At 41.6% G+C, this 22159-nt stretch overlaps 2 protein-coding genes across 2 annotated transcripts in view; one reads left to right on the top strand and one right to left on the bottom strand.

The window, feature by feature from the left end:
• LOC104963762 (forkhead box protein P1-like) overlaps nucleotides 1-22159 on the top strand; it is a 924791-nt gene that overhangs the window by 20398 nt on the left and 882234 nt on the right. The window contains exon 2 of the mRNA XM_010792404.1: nucleotides 19452-19589. The gene's annotated coding sequence lies outside the window, so the exon portion shown is untranslated. The remainder of the gene's footprint in view (nucleotides 1-19451; nucleotides 19590-22159) is intronic.
• The window catches only part of LOC104963768 (cadherin-4-like), a 43593-nt gene continuing 26431 nt past the window's right edge, over nucleotides 4998-22159 (bottom strand). Inside the window, exons 5-7 of the mRNA XM_010792410.1 lie at nucleotides 14352-14356; nucleotides 12004-12124; nucleotides 4998-5056 (exon numbers count right to left, since the gene is read on the bottom strand). Of these exons, the coding sequence (XP_010790712.1) occupies nucleotides 4998-5056; nucleotides 12004-12124; nucleotides 14352-14356 (185 nt within the window). The remainder of the gene's footprint in view (nucleotides 5057-12003; nucleotides 12125-14351; nucleotides 14357-22159) is intronic.

Here is a 22159-nt window from a genome sequence, read left to right as displayed (position 1 = left end):
GGTAGTGTGTGTGTGTGTGTGTGTGTGTGTGTGTGTGTGTGTGTGTGTGTGTGTGTGTGTGTGTGTGTGTGTGTGTGTGTGTGTGTGTGTGTGTGTGTGTGTGTGTGTCGGGGTTTGAAGCATGGTAGAGGAAATTGAGTAAGTCCTACATGAGTGTACTGGGAGGCAGATGGAGAGCACACAAGATCCATCACTGGCCTGGTTCTCAGACACACACAGTACAAGTAATGTCTCTCAGACGCTCGATGCTACATTTAATATTGAAATGCTAATAAAACTGGGATACTGGAAACGATTTATCAAGCAGTTCAGGTGACCTGTCCCGAGACACGGTCACAGTGTTATTCTGATTCTGACTTTAAATTGTGGCTACTGCCCAAAGATTTAAAAAAAAAAACAGACTGCCTTTTAGAGCAGATTGATCTAAAGCTGCAACCATTAGTCGACTAATCGCTTGTCGCTTAATCGTAGCAGCTTTGCATTTTATTTTTTATTGGAGCAGAAATATCAGAAAATTCTGCTATTGTTTATCGTATTAAACCAAATACTCTTTGGAGTGAAACACATTAATGGACTTCATTTTGATATTTTATTTTTTACATTTTATGGACCGTACATTAATAATTTAATCCATAAAATAAAGGTCAGATTAATCAATAATAAAATAATCATTATTTGCAGCTCCACTACCTTTTTTGTTGCTAGGATACTAGCTTAAATAACTATCCTAATCACTCCTCAGTGATCAGTCAGTAATCAGTGCATGCTGTACACTGAAGTGTTGGGTCTGCACAGAGCCTACAACAAGTACATACATTCAGTGCTCCAGATGACCTCAGAAATCAGTTTACTCATACGAGGAATGTGCCCTGGTGTATACTGGTGCGTACATACACACAGTTAAAGAAGATACATTGTAAGAAAAAAAACCTTATTTGATTGCGATATTGAGACATTAAGACATGCTGGTGCTTTGAGACAACACATATACAAGTCTAAAGTAGTACTACAATTATACTGAATTATGTTAATTTTGTAATCCTACAAGCCTGAACAATGTTAGGCATTGTTATACATTTTCTTAGTTTGCATATTTTTAACTCAATTATACCTTCTTCTGTTAAAGAAATGTACATAGTTGTTGCTTTTTGCATGGATACATCCTCAAGTTTGTAAAAATGTAACCTATATAAGTTACTGCATACATTTACCTTTGTGCTGTTAGTAAAATATACTAATCAACTATTTACTTTTAGTCAATGGCAATGCTTTTGTAATAATAAAATAATAATAATACATGGGACTTTTATAGCGCTTTTCATGAAACTCAAAGACGCTTTGACAGAGAATTAAGAAAAGACAACAAAAAAAAAAAAAAATACAAAAAGAGATAAACAAAACAGAAAATAGGGGTGGAGGGGGGTGGTCAGTGGTTGAATGCAGTGTTGAACAGGTGGGTTTTGGTTTTGTAGATCAAAATGATTGCCATACAATCCCACTTTATTCCACTTGTACTGTAAATATGTTTAGCCATAATATGTATGTGTGCAAGAGAATGATGATGCATAGAAATGTAAGTATTTAAGCAGTGCTGACATTTTGGTAATCTGCATAATATCTTATTGTATACATGCCTTTCAAAAGCTAAAATTGCCACTTGGAATCTTGATAGTGTGGAATACATCCCTCTGTCAACTTAATGCTGTTTTGTCTGCACATTAGCATATGTTATAGCCGCTACATTGTATTAGCATAGATTGCGTACAGTGATGGTGAGGGGCCAAAACAAGGATTATAGAAAACCTACAGGGCCCACGCACGGGTAATTGAGTTGTATGGATAGAAAAACTGCACCTGGTCCAAGTCATTGTTTTGTTTGGAACTATTTCCTCTGATTATGCATCCTATTACGGCACTTTTCAGAGAGTGTGTACTGTAAGAATGTGTCATCTAACAGTAATGCTCAGGGCCAATAGAGAGATATGTCCCTTCTGCCTGTACCTTTTAACTCTCACACATAATACACTGTGCTACTTTGTATAACACTGTGGATGGTTCAAATCAAATGATAAAGCTTAATATCACAAAACACATTTGTCTCAAGTGGTTTTTACAGTTTGTATAGATCAACTAACATAATTGACAGTGTTCAAAAACCAAGAAAATTACAACATAGAAAATACAAATGGCAATGTAAATCTAAAATACAAATGAAATGATGTTAATAAAAAATAAAATACAATATAAAGTAGGATCCAGGACGATGTTCATGACAAGTCTGAGCCAGCCCTAGCTATAAGATTTATCAAAAAGGAAAGCTTATAGGTTTTAATGCATGTAAATGGTCTGCAAAGGCTAAAATCACTAAGGTACCTCCAGATGGGGTTTTTCCCTCTCTTTGAAACGCCTGAAACTTCTCCATTGGACTCCTTTGTTTACTTCTGCAACAGAGTGACATAAAAACTGATGCTTCTATTGGCTGGCGGTCCAACACATTGTACGTGCTAAGGTGCGGGACATCTCAGTTGACCAATCACAACAGCGGTGGCAAGCTAACCAATCAGAACAGACTGCGCTCTGGTTTCAGACAGAGGGTGAAAAGAGGTGCTGCAGCACTATGAGAAAGATAAAGACTTTTTTGAACATAGTTGATTCTAGTGTGGCTGCTAATAGGAGCCAGTGCAGAGTAGCTAATGTAGGAGCAATATAATCCTGTTTTCCTCATTCTTGTCACTTAATAAACACCTATTGTGTTATGCCAAAGTAAAGCACCCCTGTAATTCTCTCCACTTGTTACAGGCTCATCAGTGTTGTTGTGCATCAGTGCCACCATATAAATAATCAGTTAATTACCGTATTGATGCAATTGTCTTTGTTGCACAAGCAACTCCTCTCTGGCAGCGGATTGATTGTGTTTAGAGTCAGCATGTGACAGGGGGGGGGGGCGGGGGGGGCACATCTCTTAAAGCCATTTCCAATGGATCAGAGAAGTACACAAATTGAGAGTATGATTAATTTTTCAATTTCTCTCTGCGGATATCTAATAATTGTGCCCATAGATAGCCAAGGGCTCTTATTAAACATTAACATGCAAAAAGAAAAGTTAGAATCAGAAAGATGGTATTTTGGATTGAATAATGTAAAATATCTTTAGGGCAACGGGGAAAGAAGCAAACTAGTCCAGGTTTATTCTTCAAATGTTTTCCACCACGCAATACCTACTCCTAATTACTGAGCTCTTATCTGCACACTCAACACTATATTTATTTTTCCTCATTGCTAAATGCAAATTTCTCGTAACCTTTTAATAACATATACACGTCAATACTTTCTAAAGAGGAATTATTATAAATGTCAGCTGGACTGTGCCAGGATTGTGTTTTTAATTGGTTTGTAACTCTACTGGACGGACGATTTTTTTGTTTTTTGTATTAATGTTAGACCGTCTCCAGAATATAAATGCTCGGCTCTTTGATCTGGTAAAGGGAGTGACGCACATGGTTCTTATTAAAATACACTTATCTCCTTGCCTTTAGAGGAGGTTCCCCCTCCAGGTTTCACTCTTTTCTTTCTGTCGCTTCCCCTCTATGCTGTCTCCATCCCTTCCACATATAATCATCTTCATCTCAGATATCTGTGGCACGGGGGAACTGCATTGGTTGATCAGATCTGGCTGACGCCTCCTCCCCAGGAGTGTGTGTGTAATGCTTGCCTGAGCGCTGATTGAGTGGTCCTGCCTGTCACAGGACAAGATAACCACATCAGTAAATACTGTGCCCCCCTCAGCCCCTCACCAGCACTACAGCCACCGAATACCTTTCAGTTACACTAATATTCCACTATTATTCTGGAATATGACATTATTCTGACTTTGATATGGGTCAAGAATACACACAGCATTATCCCAATGTCATCACTGCTCCAACTCTCACATGTTTAAAATATCTGTAAGCGGATAAACTCATATTAGTCCGCACAATCATATGACTGTTTGTCGACAACTAGTGCATTGTTAAGAAACCAAATAAAGATGCATGCCGAAAAGAAAAGCCCATTTCTGGGTAGATCCAAAACATACTTGTGTGTAAACTTTATCAAATACTTTGTTTCATTCAACTCAGTCAGAATATGTTTGAGGGAATCGAAGATGGAGGCTTCGTATGCTCGAGTGAACGAAAGGGAATATAGATTTTCTTAGATTTGTAAACAGCATTTTCGGAAGATTGTATTTTTCAGAATACACCATAATATGTGGTGTATGTAAACACAATTACTCATTTATGTCCAGCTCTCTTTTGTCATGAACGTCAAAGAGCCCAAATGGTGATACATATTCAGTCTGTTCTCTTATAAGTCCATTTCCATCACAGCTATGAAGGATGCCAATAAAAGCCATATTTAATACTCAGCCATATCGTGCCAGCTCTCTGCCTCTCCAAAGGGAATTCTGACTCAGGTTACAGTTAGCTTTTCTTCTCAGTTTGATGAGGTCTCCTGCCGGTATCACGCCACCAGACTCCGGTTTCACAGTGCGATCTTTTGATATCCCCCTCCCTCTCTTCAAAACATCACCGGCATCGAAGACGGATTGAATTAGCGATTTGTGGTGTATTTATCTCAATCTGAGAGTAATTCCGTGCTCTCTGTCTTAGCACTCAAGCTCGATGAAGACAATAAATGGTGTCCTTATCTCCTGGAGTGAAATCAAGATAGGGTGCAGGAGGCTGCGAGTTATTTGTGGTTGATTTGGGGGGGAAAGGAGGGACAGGAAATGGACACCCCTCTCACATTACCTCCTGCCATACAGCGGTAGAAAGAGAGAGGCAGAGGGAAGGTTTTTAATCGGCAGAAAGCTGTGCTTCTAATGTAAAAGTGTCAAAGATGTGCCTTTGCCCTGCAATGAGCGAAATCTGGTCAAGTCCTGTGTTAAATTGAAAACAGGGCCTGCTGGGATTTGGAGGTGAGAGGACGAGGACTCAGTGGTAGCAGCATCTTGGTCAATTATCACAGTCGCCTCTGCTCTGCTCTCCTCTCGACTCCTCGTCTGTCTGGCTCTCTACACAAGAACACAAGGAAATGCAACAAAACAAGATCATTTGAAGAAAATGTTTTGGAAATGGTTCATTTATCCTTTATTACATATTCAGGTTCATATTAGTATTTAGTGTCTCTACTGTGACATGTCTCCATGCTTTAATGTTCAAAAAGCTCTTTATTGTTCTCATACTGCCTGTGCTGCAGCACCTCTTTTCACCCTCTGTCTGAAACCAGAGCCCAGTCTGCTCTGATTGGTTACCTTGCTGGCTCTGTTGTGATTTGTCACTTGTCCCACCCATTAGTCTATCATGTGTCATCATGTGATGGAGCGTTAGCCAATTGAAGAGCAAGTGTTACATATTGATATCAAGGAATTAATCAAAGGAATCCAATGTAGGCGTTTCAGGCAGGGCTAAGTGATACGTGATAGGCTAAGGGGGCGGGACAGAGCATAATAACGCCATCAGAACCTCACGCCCCTTTGGGGTGAAGTGAAGTGAAGTAGGAGAACGCTTGTTTGTAATGAGATTTGTCTACTTGTCTTCTTAAAATTACACTATGGTGCGTTCATGCTCCATCATAAATAAATGTAATTAATGGGGGCAGGTAAAAGGAGTGTTGCTAAAGTACAAGGGATTTATTGTTTTCTTTTCTAGTACGTGGGGTATTTTCTTTTGAACTGGAGGGTTTGCTGGTTCAAGCCCCGATTGGACCGAGAACCATGAGTGGACTGTTAGCTGGCGAGTGTGTATACTTCAGGCCTATCTGTGTGATGTTACGTAAAATAACAAAATATGTTAAAGTGAATGTCCCCTTTGGTTTTAAACAAAGTATGTGTTCTTCCCCTTCTAGTTTGTAATCTTGGTCACGAATTAGTGTCAAGAATCATGGGATTTCACCGATGTTGCAATCAACTTCCAAATGTCTGGTATTGTGACATCTCCAGCTGCAGGGTCAGACACAAGCAATCTATGAATTGTTTAGTAGGAAAAGCCCACTCATTCTGCCATTAGTGGAACTGTTTTCCCTAGACTCGCTTTGGGTCAGGTCTGCCGGTGATTCCAAGACTTTTCTTGCTTTATTTGAAGTCATGAATGAAGAAGTGCCCGCGTGTATCTCTGCCTACAGGAGCGTGGGCTAAACGCTCAGCTGCGTGTCCTGACACACCCCAGAGAAGGATCACTTCCCGGCAGGTGGCATGTGGGGAGCCACAGCTCATGCCTTTTCGCTGACTCGCCACCGAAAGGGGAAAAGAAAAGGATTGTAACCTAGAGGGGAGGAAAAATGGAAAGTTACCCACCACTCTATTAATACGTCTTCTGTCTATTTTAACCACCTGAGCGCGAGCCAGGAAGCAAGCACTTGCCCTACATATTTCAACCAGATGTTTCGGAGAGTAAGGAAAAAGCCTCACAAGAGTCCTGCAATCACAATAATTGTTCTTACGAAGTGTTAATGTGAGGAGTCATGAATATCTGTTAAAAGAGAAGCACCTTTTGACTTTATCTAAATGCAAGGCAGTTTCTAAATGTCTTTGTGTGTTTTTAGCCACTCTCCGACAGGCAGGAGTGGATACGGCCTCTTTGAAAGAAAGGGAAAGAAGAAGACATTTGTAGCCACAGGGCAACATCACTGCTGAAACCTGTCTTCTTGTCAAGCTCAGTATCAGATGAAGGCATATTTTCATATTCATCAGATCAATTTGGGATTTCTAATTTGATTCTGTATTTATTTATTTATTACCTGTAAAAAAACACGAAGAGAATTTAGGCTGACATCTAATAGAATTCCCTCATTTAGCTTCAGGGGAGTTTGTTTTTGGAGCACATTAGCTCCGGCGCATTCTAGTCCTTCAACGTTTTCTCACAGGAATCCATGTTTAATTTGAATAATCACAAAGAAAAAAGTGCCTTCTTTTGGTTTGCGGGGACACCAGTGTCCCAGATGAATAAAGCAGTAAATGAGAGGAAGAAAAACAGGTAATTATGCTGAACCAGTAAATGAATGACCCACTGACCCTCAGTCCTAATTGATTTTGTAGAGGCAATCTTTTTTTTCCCTCACCCATTTTGATGTGTTTTTGTCCCTTTTTTTCAGAAGTAATTAATTGGTTATGTGAATAAAGAATCAAATAGTAGGTTGGAGGATGTCTCTTCCATTTACTAGCAAGGCAATTATAGTTGGCAGCTCTGTGGAATGATGTCATATCCTGGCATATACTAACCCTATCCCTAACTCTTCAAGTCATTATGCCGTGCACTGTTATTAAGCTTTATAGGCTGTTTAAAACACATGCATAACATCGAAGGAGCCCTGTAACACTTTCTATTTTTTTTTTTGCTCCAGTAGTGTGTTCTCGGGGTGTCCGCGGGGTCTTAGAAAGTATTAAAAGTTGATAAATCAATTTAGCGAAAATTAAGGCTATTAAAAAATATTAAACGGCATTTTCCAAGGTGTTACATTTTGTAGCTTGTTTTCAATAAGTATTTAAATTGTCCAAAGAGGTTGTATTCTACAGTCTGCCTGAAGGTAATCATTGCGTAGGTGTGTAGTGTGATTCTGTGTAGTTTATTTATGGCACCCCGTTGGGTTTGACGTCATCTGAACAGGACATCGCACGCTCACTGCTTGATAGCGTGCAAAGGCCCGTTTACGCCGGTTGAAAACAACATCGTTATGGGGAAATGCAAGTTTGCGTCCAAATGGTTGGAAGATAAGGAGGAAGGACAATCCATACTGTATATAGTCAATGTGAGGTAAAGTGTGTAACCGGTTAAAACTCAAAGTGGCGATGAGTTCTTAAACTGAAAGGGTCTTAAAAAAGGACTTAAAAGGTATTACATTTGACTTCAGGATTCGTGCATATACCCTGGTTCTATAGGTTTAAGTGCATGTAAATGGTCTGCAAATGCTAAAATCTCAAAGTTCCCTCCAGAGCGAGTTGGTCTCCCACACAAAACAAATCGCCTCCATTGGACTCCTTTGTTTACTTCTGTGACATAGTGACATCACATTGTACGTGATAGGCTAAGGGGCGGGACATCTCCAAGCGGTTGACCAATCACAACAGAGCCGACCAGCTAACCAATCAGAACAGACTGGGCTCTGGTTTCAGACAGAGGGTGAAAAGAGGTGCTGCAGCACAGGCAGTGTGAGATAAATAAAGAGCTTTTTGAACATTCAAGCATGGAGACATGTCACAGGAGAGACACAACATATAAATATGAACCTGAAAATGAGCATTATCGGGCCATTCAACATACTGTTGGTGGAGTAGTAAGACTTGCATGTACATACATTATGCAAATGAGAGGCTACAGCAGATGTGTGTATCTCAGAAATAGCATTGTTGCTCAGGGTCAACCTCACAAACCGCAGCAAATATGCGGCGGTCAGTGAGCGTATGCCAAGTTACAACGCAGCGCTACGTGTGCGAGTCTGGGTGATGACATGTGCTACTTTGCATGTAAATTCTTGAGCGATTCACCTCCGAGTGAACCCACCGAGAGCGATTCCGGTGCCGGCTTAAAGACAGAGGTGTGTTTTTATGACTAGGTGAGGCACGTCCTCTCCATGGCCCTCAAGTACTGTGTCCCTCTACCCTCCCCTTTAATCACTGTATCAACCGCTCTCATAAACTCCATGAGCTGTGTATTAGTGTGTGTGTGTGTTTGCTTGTGTGTGTGTGGGCGCGAAAAGCCACGCATATGAGCGTGTGCCCTTCCTTGTTTCCCCGTTTTTAAACTTAATCAGCAAAAATAAAAAAGCCGTTGTAAGCGAAGTCATATTAAAGAGGTGATTATTGGTAATAAATACTTTTTATACATACTTATTACAGAGGCAGTTTTCTTCTTGCGCTTAATGAGAGTAATTTGATTTGCTTGAGAGATTACAGTTTCCTAGAATTAATGCGCCAATCCCCATTCCAAGATAGAGTGAGATCTAAGATTCTTCACAGGTCGTGTGCTGCTAGATGCACCCCTCTCACATAGCAGCTAATGGAGTTGAACAGCAGTCTGTCACTCCCCCCCCCGCCCACCCCCCAGCAGCTCTATAGCCCACATGCCCTTGGTTCCTGCAGTGCTTGTTGTTTGGGCTACTTCTGCCACCTGCATTTTACTTTTACCTCTTATTCACACCAACCGCTACTAAGTGCCTTTCTCTGAAAAACATGGGGGACGGTGATTTATTGTACATGTGCAATGTTCAGTCATCAATGACAATTCAACATCTGGGCAAATTATTCACCCAATTGCACTAATTCAAATGGTTTTCAAGTTGCATCAGGATTTTTCTTTAACCATCTCCCCCTACTATTCCCGCAGTTTGTTTAATATTTCCATCACATGTTTATGTAAGCCCTTCGAGCTTAGTGCTTAACTTAATTTGAGTTGTGATCATCTTCTCCCGCGACATTTATTGAAGCCTGCAGTCTTGCAGGTCTCAGCGCCTAAAGCTGAAGGTGGCTCAGGCAGATTGAGGGCGGCCAATTCTGTCACCACACTGCACTCCGCATGTTAATTAAGCTCGAGGTGGTACGGAAAAGTGCTTACACTTACAGTAAAGTACTGTTTTTCATTACGTGTTAGTCCATAAACACTCTTGTGAACTGAGAATGTTGTTGGACAATCCAATGTTAAATCCCAGATGACTACGAGTAATTCTGATGGCCTACGATCTGTAGTGGTCGATCTGAAGATCAGTAAATGCCTTTAAGCTACAGGAAATTCTCATTAAATTGGTGTTAATTGTGTTGGTAGGGTTGCCATCAGTTCCTAGTAATTGGACTTCCTTTCCTTGGCACCAGAAATGGCCTTCCTTTGTTTTCCCATAGACCTTCCACATCTTCCAACTACGTCAATATGAGATTTGAAAAATTCCTTGAATAAGGAGAAAAATGAGTTCTTGAACCATCAGAAAAGTGTGGCCCACCATGTGTCACATCATCTGCCTGTGAGACTATAATACATTACAGTCCGGCGTGACGGGTGATGTGTCTGACCCTGCTGGAGATTACTCCTCTTTATGGCCGGAGCAATCACGTTTTTTTTCCTCCTTTTCTCTTCCCTTTCTTTATTCCTGGCGGCATAGGATCATATTACCCATCTTGGAATGACTTCAACAGAGACACTGCTATTCCCAGGGAGCTGTCTCTCCCCGCTGCAACTCAATCCATAGCCAATTGGACTGGCCGTGATTTATAGAGAATCCTCTCCTTTCGGAAGAACTCTCACTACACACACACTCACACACACACACACACACACACACACACACACACACACACACACACACACACACACACACTCACCAACCACTTCCCTAACTCTGTTTCCTTCAGACGCTTCATATTCACACACAGTCTGAACCCAGACATCAGAAAGTTCCTCTGAGTAAGGACTTCACCGTGGAGATCATTCTCATCATGTATCCTCCGTTTGCATCGCTCCTCTAAACAGTTAGCATTCACCTCCACAGATGGAGGTTTGTGGAAGCATATTTACAGAAACACCTGGAAGACGTGAACATGAACAGGGAGAGAGGGGACAGAACACCAGGGAGGACGGACGATGAGGAACCAAAGAGAAGGACTTGATTAGACGATAATGAGCGCTTACACTAATTGCGCCGCATAAGCGCTTCAGATGAGGAGGTGAGGCCCTCATAACTGCCTGACCCCGTATGGCACAATACAACTCAGTGCATTTCAAACCCTTTCTTTAATTGTATAAATTGGCTAACTAGCTCATCAGCTCGTCTGTGATTGGCAGCCCATGCGTGGTGAACTGCATGTTAGGAAAGATGAGATCTCAGCTTACCTGGACGTCAATCAAGTGGTAAATGCCAAAGTAAGTGTGGCGGCTCAATCCCCAGTTAAGTTTGAGTCGCCGAGAGGCTAAACTTGGCTAAAAACTGTGACACGTTTTCAAAGAGAAAGTCCATATTGAAGCAAGATAGTTTTAAGGATATTTAATAAACAAAATCAAAACATAGTAACTATGGACAAAACTGTCAACAGAAAAAATGACAGCACAAGCTCACCCTCTGTCCTCCCACTCGACATGAAACAGGTGACTTAAATAGACAAACCACACCCATGTGACAATTACCGGAAGTGCTAAACAAACAAATAAAAGTGACGTAAACAAATAATAATAATACAAATAATGAACTTGGGCTAAGTAGCATTATGGCACCTACAGTAAGGATGGATGATAGGCTAACTTTTTTTCCCAATGCCATGCGATCTACCTCCGATCGACGTATTGGGCAGCCCTGGTTTAGAGCCTCTGTCCTCCTCCTCCTCCTCCTCCTCCTCCTTGGATGCTTTAATCTGCACAGAGATGACTTTATGACTTGTGATTATATTAATGTCAGAGTAACTCGCCGACTCACAAACATCTCGTCTCTACATTAATTGATGCTTGAGAGGAGAGAAAGAGACAGGAGGTGTGTGTGTGTGTGTGTGTGTGTGTGTGTGTGTGTGTGTGTGTGTGTGTGTGTGTGTGTGTGTGTGTGTGTGTGTGTGTTGTGTGTGTGTGTGTGTTGTGTGTGTGTGTGTGTGTGGTGTGTCGTGTGTGTGTGTGTGTGTGTGCTGTGTGTGTGTGTGTGTGTGTGTGTGTTGTGTGTGTGTGTGTGTGTGTGGTGTGTGGTGTGGTCAGGAGGGCAATGACCACAGAGCCTATTTGTCGTGCTCTCGTTTTTGCAGCATAATGCAAACTCTGACAATCCATGTCCATTTGCATGTGGCGTGTGCTCGTGTTGTGTCTTTGTTGTGTTTGTCTGCACAGCTTGTGTATACTCTCCCTTGGTGTGATTTTCCTGATCCCGGCCGCCTTCTTTCAAATGGAGGCCTTCTTCAGCCATCTGTTGTTAAGCTGCTGGCTAAGCAAGGCTGGGGGAATCCAAACAAACGGCGAGCACACACAGAAACGGAAGCTGTCAGGCCGGCATAGCTGAGCTGACCTCGGGTTGGGTGGTTGGCGGGGGGCGGCGGGGGGGTGACCCCTCTGTACCAGGCTCCGAGCGCCCGATACCTCCCGGTCGGGGCACTGTTTAACCCTCCCCTCTGCACCTCCTGCACCTCCTCCTCCCCTTCGCTAGTCTCGTCTTTTTCCATCTCCCTTTTACCCCTTTTTTTCTCTGCTCTCACACACTTATTCTCTTCCCCCATCTGTCTGCCCGCCCCCACCCCCCAACCACCCTCCATCATCAGTCCTGCTTCACAGCCCCCTCTCTTCTATCTCCACTCGCAGTTAATAACTTTGCTTTCGTCTTGTTTTTCTTACAGTCATTTTCTTTGCGCTAAAAAACATTAGTCAGGGCGCTGCATTACCTGTTATGGGAAGAGAGCAAAGGGGGGGTGGGGTACACGGGAGAGAGGGGGGGATGTTGGACAAACAAAATGTGCTTTTTATTGAAGTCAGATTGTGTCTTATGTGAGTGCACACACACTGCCTTATTGTTTAAACGTGGATATTCCAAATGTTTAGTGTTTTCATACATATTAATAGATTAGTTGAAAAGTGCAGCGAAGGAAGGGAATCTAATGGTTTGAAGTGGGTATAAAACGTTGATTTATTTATGTATTCTACATGAATTAGTTTGGAAATCTAAACACAGACTGGAGAGTGTTGTTGCGAGGACCCTGTAATGCACAAGGTTTGAGCATCAGGGCCTGTTTTCCATGTGGAGTGGCTTTTTGGAAATGGCATTAATTATATACTTACAGGGGATCCAGACTTTCCCTGCTTTGCATTGCAGATAAACGTCTGTATTACTCAGGAAAAAGAGACAAAAAAATGCAATTAATATAAATAGACATGATCCTCACTGCTTATCCGCTTGCATGTTTAAAAATCACCCCAAGCCGAAAATTACAAAAAATTATATGCATTTCAATTAAAACCACGAGTGACTTCAATTATTATGTGTTTGCATAGTCAACACCTCCCTAACACCACATCTTCCATCTGTCATATGCTGAATAAAGAACCATATTTCTCTGGATTGATTGCCACTGGCTACAATAGCCCTTATAATTTATATAATGATTGGATGTTTCCTTGGGCAGCCTCTCGAAGGAATTGTCATTAGCTTAGCATGTTAGCAACGTAGAAGGAGGGACTGGGAGAGAAGATCCTGAACCGAGTTCAAGAAGTGAAAAGAAAATTGTCCTTTGTCCTTTTCCCAAACACTTTGATGTCCAAATGAAAGATGTAACGGAGAATAATTCTGGAGGACACAACATCACACTTTCTAAGAGGGATGTTTTTAATGTATCACGCATGATTAAATGGTACAGCAGATATTAATGGTCACCAAATGAAGTGTTGCTTTAAATGTCGCCGCCATAAAGATTGCTCCATTGTTGTTGTTCCTCATGCTAAAAGAGATAAGAGAGAAGCAGTGGAGCTTTTCTTTGCCTTCAACCAGCTCTTATCATGGCTGCCCACAGAGTTAGCTTGTTAGCACTTACTGGCTCCCTTGTCTCAAAGTCAATGTTTTTTAAAATGGCTTGTTGGTTATATTCCCGAAATAAGGGCTATAGGTAAAATACAATCATATTGAGATGGCTAGATGAGACTTTTCAACGTCATCACGATGTACATTAGCTGCCTTTTAGCTTTGTGGTGGAAACGTGTGAAAATCATGTTTAGCATAACGTTGAATTTTTACTTCTGTCAATTGCATTTACGCTTAACAATATTAAGGGTGTTAATATGTGGAGTTATCCTGCTGAACTAAACTCGTTAAGTATCATAAACATGCGTTTGCTCCAGACCTTGTTTTCTGCATTATTCCAGTCCTTGCGATGCTATCTACCAGTCAGCCTACACAAAGACATCATCACACAACTCTGACATACTTTTGAGTAACATCACTCAGTTAGCAACCTTCCAAAGCAAAGTAGACAACTCAACCACCTTGCTGGCTTCTTGGCTCCATTCCCACTCAGCAGAAGAGGGTCCTGTGTTTGAAAAGAAAACAGCAGAAGTGATAAATGTCAGGTGAGTTGAGACGTGCCATCAGTCAGAAAGTCACGGCAGTAACCTTGACATTTAGGCCGCCGGTGCTCCAACCCCACAGAGGGCCCGGAGTCTTCAGAGCCGGACTACATTAAGAGCTAACCTATTAGTCGTGTTGTTGCTGGCTGTCTCTGAGCCACACTCTCCTGACTAATAAAGCCGGGCGAAACGTGGCCGCTGAGTAAATACACCGAAGCACACACACAGACGAGTGCAGAGACACACGAGCAGATGCACATCTCGTTTCGTCTCCCTTCCTCTGAGTGGCCGCAGGGATCCGGTTACACCTGCTCGCACATCTTCCAGCAATTAGGAGCAATCTGCTTGAAACCATTTCACGTTCAAGGTCTTCCCCAGCTGTGGCGAGAGGAGCAGGACGTTTAAAGAAGTAAAGAGGTCTCTCTGTTGATGGGACTGAACAAACAATGGTGGCCCATTCCTCACCGTCTCACTCCAGAAACCCTGAATGATTCCCCACTACGCATTTAACAGCATCTCTATATCTTCTCGTGACCTCGGCTCACACCCCCTTTCTTATACGTCTGTCATTTAGAGAATGTGACACGAGTGCTAAGGCAAATTCTCTCAGATCCCGCTCCTTTACTCACAGTTGGATTTGTTGTGGGTCAGTTAAAGTTGCATTAAATGAGATTAAAGAGAGACGTATCTGGAATATGTCTGTTTTATGTCGTAGTGCAGCGAGGGATTCGGCAAAGAGCAGACTTGACTGTGTGGCAATGCTCTGAGCTGGGATTTGTAAGACACCCAGAGCTGGCTTTAGCAGCAGGAAACCCCAAAGCCTGTAAATAATCCACATGTGCAGACTGCACATAAAGACATCCAGTACTTAGCAGTTCCCTTATCACAGCGGGTACCCCAGGGAGGTAAGAGACGCTCCTGCCTCTATCCGCTAATATGGTGTGAAAGTAGATGCAGATAAAAAAAACGCCTGTTGTTTATTGAGGAAGTTGCGTTAACGGGGGGAAGAGGGTGTGAACTTTGAACACATTTGAAATGGTGAATATAAAAGAGGCCTGGAAATGACAAGGATTCCAAATTGTGCCGGCTTTGTTGCTGATAAAAACCTTTGTCATGCGCTGGAGGGTGTTTTCTAATCAAAAGCACCTGGAGGGTTCACTCCCTACATGGTGTGTGTGTGTGTGTGTGTGTGTGTGTGTGTGTGTGTGTGTGTGTGTGTGTGTGTGTGTGTGTGTGTGTGTGTGTGTGTGTGTGTGTGTGTACACAGACGGAAACACTGATGGGGGATGTAGGCGTATATATAGGCAGTGACAAGCTTGCCTCCCAAACAACCTCAGTTTGGATTTTAATAGGGCTGCTGTCTTGTATACTTAAACACCTCCAACGATGTATCAAGACACACAATATCACAAATCCTGTTTAATACCATAACTCACTCTTAATGCAATAAAAAGTATACAATATCATTTGTTAAAGTATGATTACGTCCACGTGACCACATTAACTATAGTACAGTTATTGAGGCAATCTACTGCATCAACATGATTGTATTAGAAGACATTTTGTCTAGTTTTTACGCTTTTTAAGTTTTGTGCGTATCATTTAACGCAGTTCTCACTCCTTACTTAACACATAGGAATGCATTATTGCTGTTTTATAAATTTGTTTATGATTGATAATTCAAACAAAACACTTGGTGAGGTTTAGGGAAAGTTTTGGGTTTAAATAATTACGTAAATTACGTTCACAAAATATTTCGCCCGCGTTAACCGCCACATATGGAATCATAGAGGAGGATTTTAACACATGGTTAAAAAACTGGATTTCAAACGGCCCTACCTGCTAAGATTAGGGCTACACAACTTCTTGTTTAGGGTTAGGAAAAGGTCATGGTTTGAGTACAAATAAAGATGTTTGTTGTTAAAGTTGCGTTCGTTACTTGTTCCAACAACTGTTGACTGTTGGGTTTTTTATGGGACACGAACAGACTTTGTTTGACCCACCCATACATTACGTCTTTTATTACATCACGCGACATTCAGAGCACATTGCCCTCATTTTATTGTATTGCCATAGCGTGAATTGACAACACAAAAGTGTGTAGCCATAGCACACAAAATGACTATTAGCATGCCATTGGTGCTACCAGGCTGACTGTAGTTATCAATATCCAAACAGAACATTCTTTATTGATCAGTTTAACTTAATCTGTCACCTAATCTGGATTTGAATTGCACCTAGTCCACATTGTGTCTCACTTTCTCTGTGCTTCATATTCCTTATCCCTCACATCAGATGTGTTTATCATATCAGTCTGGAGCAGCTCTAACACTTACATATCCATCAAGAGTCCAGTACCTTTTGAATGGGGGATCAAAAGAAGACACATTCTCCAGGAGGAGGAGGAGGAGGAGGGGGAGTGCTCTGAAATAGAGGAGTGGGTGCTGTGTAAACACGGCTGTGACAGTTGACAATAGATTATTTTAGCCTAGCATTAGGCCTCTCAAAGGCATGCCAGCTCTAGTGGCCTTTTAAAAATACAAACGTGACGGCAACATTCCTAAATGTGGAGCGTTGACCTCACAAGCAGGTTCTCAGCTCACTCACCGTTTTTTCTTTCTTGCTACCAACATTCTTTACTCATCTTGTGTCTTTGGAGAGTTATTGAGACGCCATATGCAAGCATAATAATAAATTATATTTCTGTAGCGCTTTTCTTGAACCCAATAACGCTTTACATTTGGGAGGGAGGGTAGACGAACAAAACAAAACCAAAAAGAAACAAAGAAACAAAACAGAAAAGCAGTCAGGAGGAAGTTGGTTGAGAGGGGGGGGGGCTTATGGATACAGAGTTGAAGAGGTGGGTTTTGAGGCGGGACTGGAACAGGGTGAGGGACTCAGACTCACGGCATGTGATTGATCACATCATACCTGCCCTAACTTTAATTGAGATGAATTCAATGAAGTTGTTGACATGAACCGTAGAAGGCTATCTTTCATACAATTATGCCATGTTCAATGAACTTTCCCATTGTTACCAAAGAAAATATCCAAAGACGGTAAACATAGGCGTGAATATTTGTCTTCAGTTAGTTAGTAACATTATGGAACAAGGAACAAGGATTGCACTCACAAAGGACAGATCCAATAATCCCATTCTCTGTGTTGGAATGTCATTCTTCTGAATTTAGTGTGTTCATTAGTTATAATTTGTGGATCCAGCCTGATTCGGATCTGCTCGAAAAAGGGACTTGCATGCAACACCCCTCCACCAAGTTTAATGAAATTGGGCGACTAGTTATTTTACAACCCTGTCAAGAAAAACGTTTTAGCTAGTCATTTATAAAATATGATTGTACTCTGTAACATCCCACTTTGTCAACAATGTCACCATGACCTTATTTACTTATAGTAACCGATCATTGATTAAATATACACAGTACAGTATACCGTTTTTTTCATCCAATACTGTCTGAACTTCCTATCATATCCTGTTGACTCAACTGTCTTAGTTCCAACACACACACACACACACACACACATTTTTCTGCATGTGTCATCAGTTACAAGGAAAATAAAACAGTCACTATGTTTACTCTTCATTGTGCCCGTAATACCACGCCCTGGGTGTTGAGAATTATTTTCTTATGGCTTCTCTTGGTCTCTTGAATTTTCTCATGACTTATCAGCGTTTCACTCTGAGTCATTGAGATTCTCGTTCTCACATTATGATGTCGGCTTTCAATGAAAAAAAAACAACATTCTTGCTAGATTGTCATTTAAAAAAATGACACATCTCCCAAATCATATTATTAATACTAATATTGATTTTCCTTTTTTAGTATTTTCTTTAGTCAACAACAATGCAATGTATTCATAAACCAATATCGCCTCATTCTGTGTTTATTTGTATCGTTTATTTACACTTTGTTTTATTTTGAGTGGAAATGACGTTGAATGCCTTCCCAAATAAAATGCTAAATACAAAAAATTAAATAAAGTTAATCCTAACATCTTTTTGATATTTAAATATGAGATGTTGTGATCATTTATAGGTTTCACTATGTGCCAACAAAAATACCATCATGTTCTATATGACTGTACAACTATTGTCTTTCTCACATAATTTCAATCTGTGCCCTTTCTTTATGAGTGTACTTACATAAGGGGCTTCCCCCCACGCTCAAATTCAAAGCGGAGGCATGAAGAATGAGCTGCGTTGCTTATACGTGATTTCTCTTCACACAACAGCTTAGAAAACAAGCGAGACAGACAGAGACAGGGATAGTTTAAACACTTTAAAGTTAAGCATGGTGAAATGCCAGGAGTGTGGCCTCTTTGTAGCCTGTGGTCATATGTATGATGTCACCCGACAGCCGTGTGTTTGGGAGGGTCAACACACACACAGACCGTCGTACAGCTGTTGGCTCCAAACCCTAACTGTCTCTCGCTTCCCCGTCTTAAAGTATTGTGAGACTTTTCCCGCACTAAGGCCGACTCTCAGACCCATCTTTATCTTTTCATCCGTCCACAGAGCTTTCCATTTGCCCTTTCCCTGAAGATATCTCACTTTCACACAGGTTTCACTCACTTGTTCACACGTCGCTGTAACTTTGTCTTTGTGCTTATCTTTCTTAAACATTCTGCCATTTACAAATTCTGAACTTCTCATATAATAGACTCGGGGAGCTTGTCTGTCTGCGGGATGAGCTCGGCTGTTTGTTTAATTGTGGGAGCAATCGTCTGAGGAACACGGAAAGAATGAGGCCGGTTATTTACCCAGATGGTTTACTGGTGGAGGTGTGAGGCAGGCCAGCTCACTGTGGGAACACAACGCTTGCTTTTCTTGGTATCGCTGACCGTTTTCTAGACCTACTGTGTTTTTTTCCCCCCGGCTCTCTCCAGCTTTGTTTGCTCTGGATGGCATGTTTGATTATTTATCGTAAGGGAAAAGGGAGTAGCTGGAGCAATAAACATGTGACTGCACTGTATTTTGTTTTCCACTGAGAAGGCCGTGTCCTTTAACAGATATTCAAAGCGGCCGTAAAGCCTTTTATTTGGGGAGTTTGACCGAGCTAAAGGAGGATCAAACGCACTGATAGTGTCTTTGTGTTTACTTGTAAATGCAGATAAATATTTCTTCAGCAGAGGATTTGTTTCCCTCTCTCTGTGAATTAATCTAAGCATTGTTCCTGGTTTGCTTGTGCAAGGATTTGTTTATACCAGCTCTAACTGAAAAGTCTTAATGTTTGTTTGTTATCCATCAGAAGGCCAAGGGCATATTGTTGTAAGGAGATACATCTGCTCTCTTAATAGGAATCAAAGTGTCCTCAAGGGACTTTTAGCAAATCTACTTTTAGGATTTCTATTTGACTGAATCTTTTTTTATGGATTTGTCTTTATTAGGCTCTCCAAGTGGCTCGGCAGATACTCCTCCAGCAGCATCAACAACAACAGCAACAACAACAGCAACAACAACAACAACTGCAACAAATCACTGGCCGCAAATCCCCCAAAGCCAACGACAAGCAGCAGAGCCTTCAGGTACCGTCAGACTCTCTCTCATTCATTGACTTGTGATTATAGGATGGCTCTGTTATTCGCCTTTGTGGTTGATCATAAAAAACAAGATGTGAACTTATGCAACTCTCACTAGAGCACAGTGTGCAGGGAAAAAGCACAGCACTGGGCTAAGTTCACAAACAGGAAATTAAAATTGGCTGTGCAACATTTGCAGTTGTGTATGCTCCAGCGTTATGTGTGATTAAGCTGCACACACACTATCAAAGAATGCGTCATCTCATTTTTGACTTGAAGCAGCGTAGGATGGGATGCTGTTGTGAAATATATGTAGCCCAGACTGTTAGAGAAGCCTCTGTGTGGCCAGATTAGATCACATGAGCTCATTCCAGTGCAGTAACAGACATCAGCGTGTGTGGTTGATCCTGACTTCTGAAGTATTTTCCTTATTCACTGCAGTTAGACTTAGACGTAGTGGCAATGCATTCTTATATCCGTTATGAGGGCTCTCAAATGAGGGCAGATTTCTTGTCATGGTGTCAATTGTGTTTTTGCGATGACTTGAAACAGTGCTGGTGTGGACAGGAATCTTTGCAAAGAACAAAACAAGATTTCATAAATAACTGTGATTCAGATTCAAGACCTTTATTGTCATGTGTACACATTACATTACATATTACTTGTTAGACACAGCTACAGTGTAATTATGACAATGACAATCTTAAGTTACAGGCTCCTTCAACAGTGCCACACAATAAAACAGAAAATAGTGCAAGTAAATCAAATCAAATATCATAGACATAGTGCAGAATAGTCTATTTACAAGTCATTTGAATATTGATATATATATAAGTTGCAAACAGATGAATGTTATGGATGTTCTTTCAAAAGTTCAGGTGTGTACGAGCGGACTCAGTTTTGGAGTTGCAACAGCTTGGCTAAAAACTCCAGTCAGAGACGCCATGCTTATCCTGCCTACCTTTCAGCACTGCTCCATCCCACACAGAAATGAGTGGGGGGCAAGTCTCTACCATCAGCAGCAGGAGGTGCTATGGAGCAGCCCATGGGTGGGGTGGGGGATCCAGGTGGAGGGTTCGGAGGTGAATTAGTTGGAGGCAAAGTGTGAGAAGTGGGGAGAGTTAGAGAAGGTGTTGGACGGATGCTTTTGTGATGCACAAATAAAAACAATCTTTTTATTTGTATCACCTGCCTCTGATTGTCAGATGAATGGATATCTCATGCAATATTTACGTTAATTTCAGATCAGCTGCCTCAGACATGTATATCTTTGTTTGAACAAGGAGAGGTTGTTTGTGTCAGTGTGAAATTGCAAACGACTTCAGGGCATATTTGGTAATTAATACGGAGGCCTCGTTCTCTATGTGTGTATATATATCATATTTAATACCCTTACTATCCCTTTGGGGGCCCTTTTTAATGAGGTATTGTAGCAGCTAGGTCTAATGTCAGGTTGTGAAAAAGCCTCTTTGTTGTGCAGATGTCTTCGGAATAGCTCCAGAGGATGAAGTATGACTGTGATGACCTTTCAGTTGTGTGCATATTTGTCAGGATTCAAATAAGTCGAAAGGATCAAAACTAAACTGTTTCCCCAGCCTGCCAGGGGATTGTGCTGCAGAGGTCAACAGAGGGGACCCTCAACGGCAGATTCCAGCGTACAGCCAGTTGTTGGTACATAGTGAAGTACTAGACCATCTCCTGCAGACAAAGACAAAATTAAAATACTAATTTATTAATGTATACAGAGAGCTTGGCCAAGCTGTCACTCAGCTATTGAAAAGAGAGTCGGGCCCTTTCCCTGGCTTCCTCTCCCCCCCCTCTCTCCCCTCTATCGCTCGGTTCTTGTGAAGAGAGCACCAGCTTGCTGTAGTATCCGCAAATTGGCTGCTCTCTAATGTTGCATGTTACATTTCGCCATTATGAAAAAGCCACAGGTCCAGACAAGTGTTTGTTTATCTCGGAATTACATATTCTGCTAATTAAACACAACCCCCGCCACATGCACATACACAGTTTAAAAAGCCAAGCGTTCATACATAAACATCAGGATGGATTGCATTTGTTTTTTTCTTCACTTGTGGTGTTGAGGTTCCTCTTGTTTTCTCCCTTTCACAAACACATCTCCTTCATCTCACTTCCTCTTTTAAGAACAAACCCAGCGCCTAGAGGAGCCCCCTTCACACAGCAGAACGTCCACTATGTGCATCACACATAGTGGATAATGATTCTCTGTTGAGCCGGACTGGGTCATCAAAAGACATGATCCAACAATTACGTGTCTGTGTAGTAAGCTGACACCCCATAAAAGCACCTGATCTGCGGACGGGGGCTCCATTCATCTCAGCGGTCTCCCCATTAGGCACGAGGAGATGTGCCGAGAGACTTTTACTCATTTGGAGATGTGACTCACTTTCCAATTCATTCTCATTCAAGTCGAAAAATAATGAAGCGCGGTATGTACAGGGGAAAAATGGACCTGCATAGAGTGGTAAAAGGAGGGTAAAAATACGAGTCAAACAAGCCTCAGGATCCTTGATCAGCATTAAATGGCTCTTTGGTTTTATTCCTCCAACAGG

The sequence above is a fragment of the Notothenia coriiceps genome, unplaced genomic scaffold (assembly GCF_000735185.1).
Source record: "Notothenia coriiceps isolate Sejong01 unplaced genomic scaffold, NC01 NC01_scaffold00036400, whole genome shotgun sequence".
Classification (NCBI taxonomy): Eukaryota; Metazoa; Chordata; class Actinopteri; order Perciformes; family Nototheniidae; genus Notothenia; species Notothenia coriiceps.
This window is presented reverse-complemented; position numbering and strand designations above follow the sequence as displayed.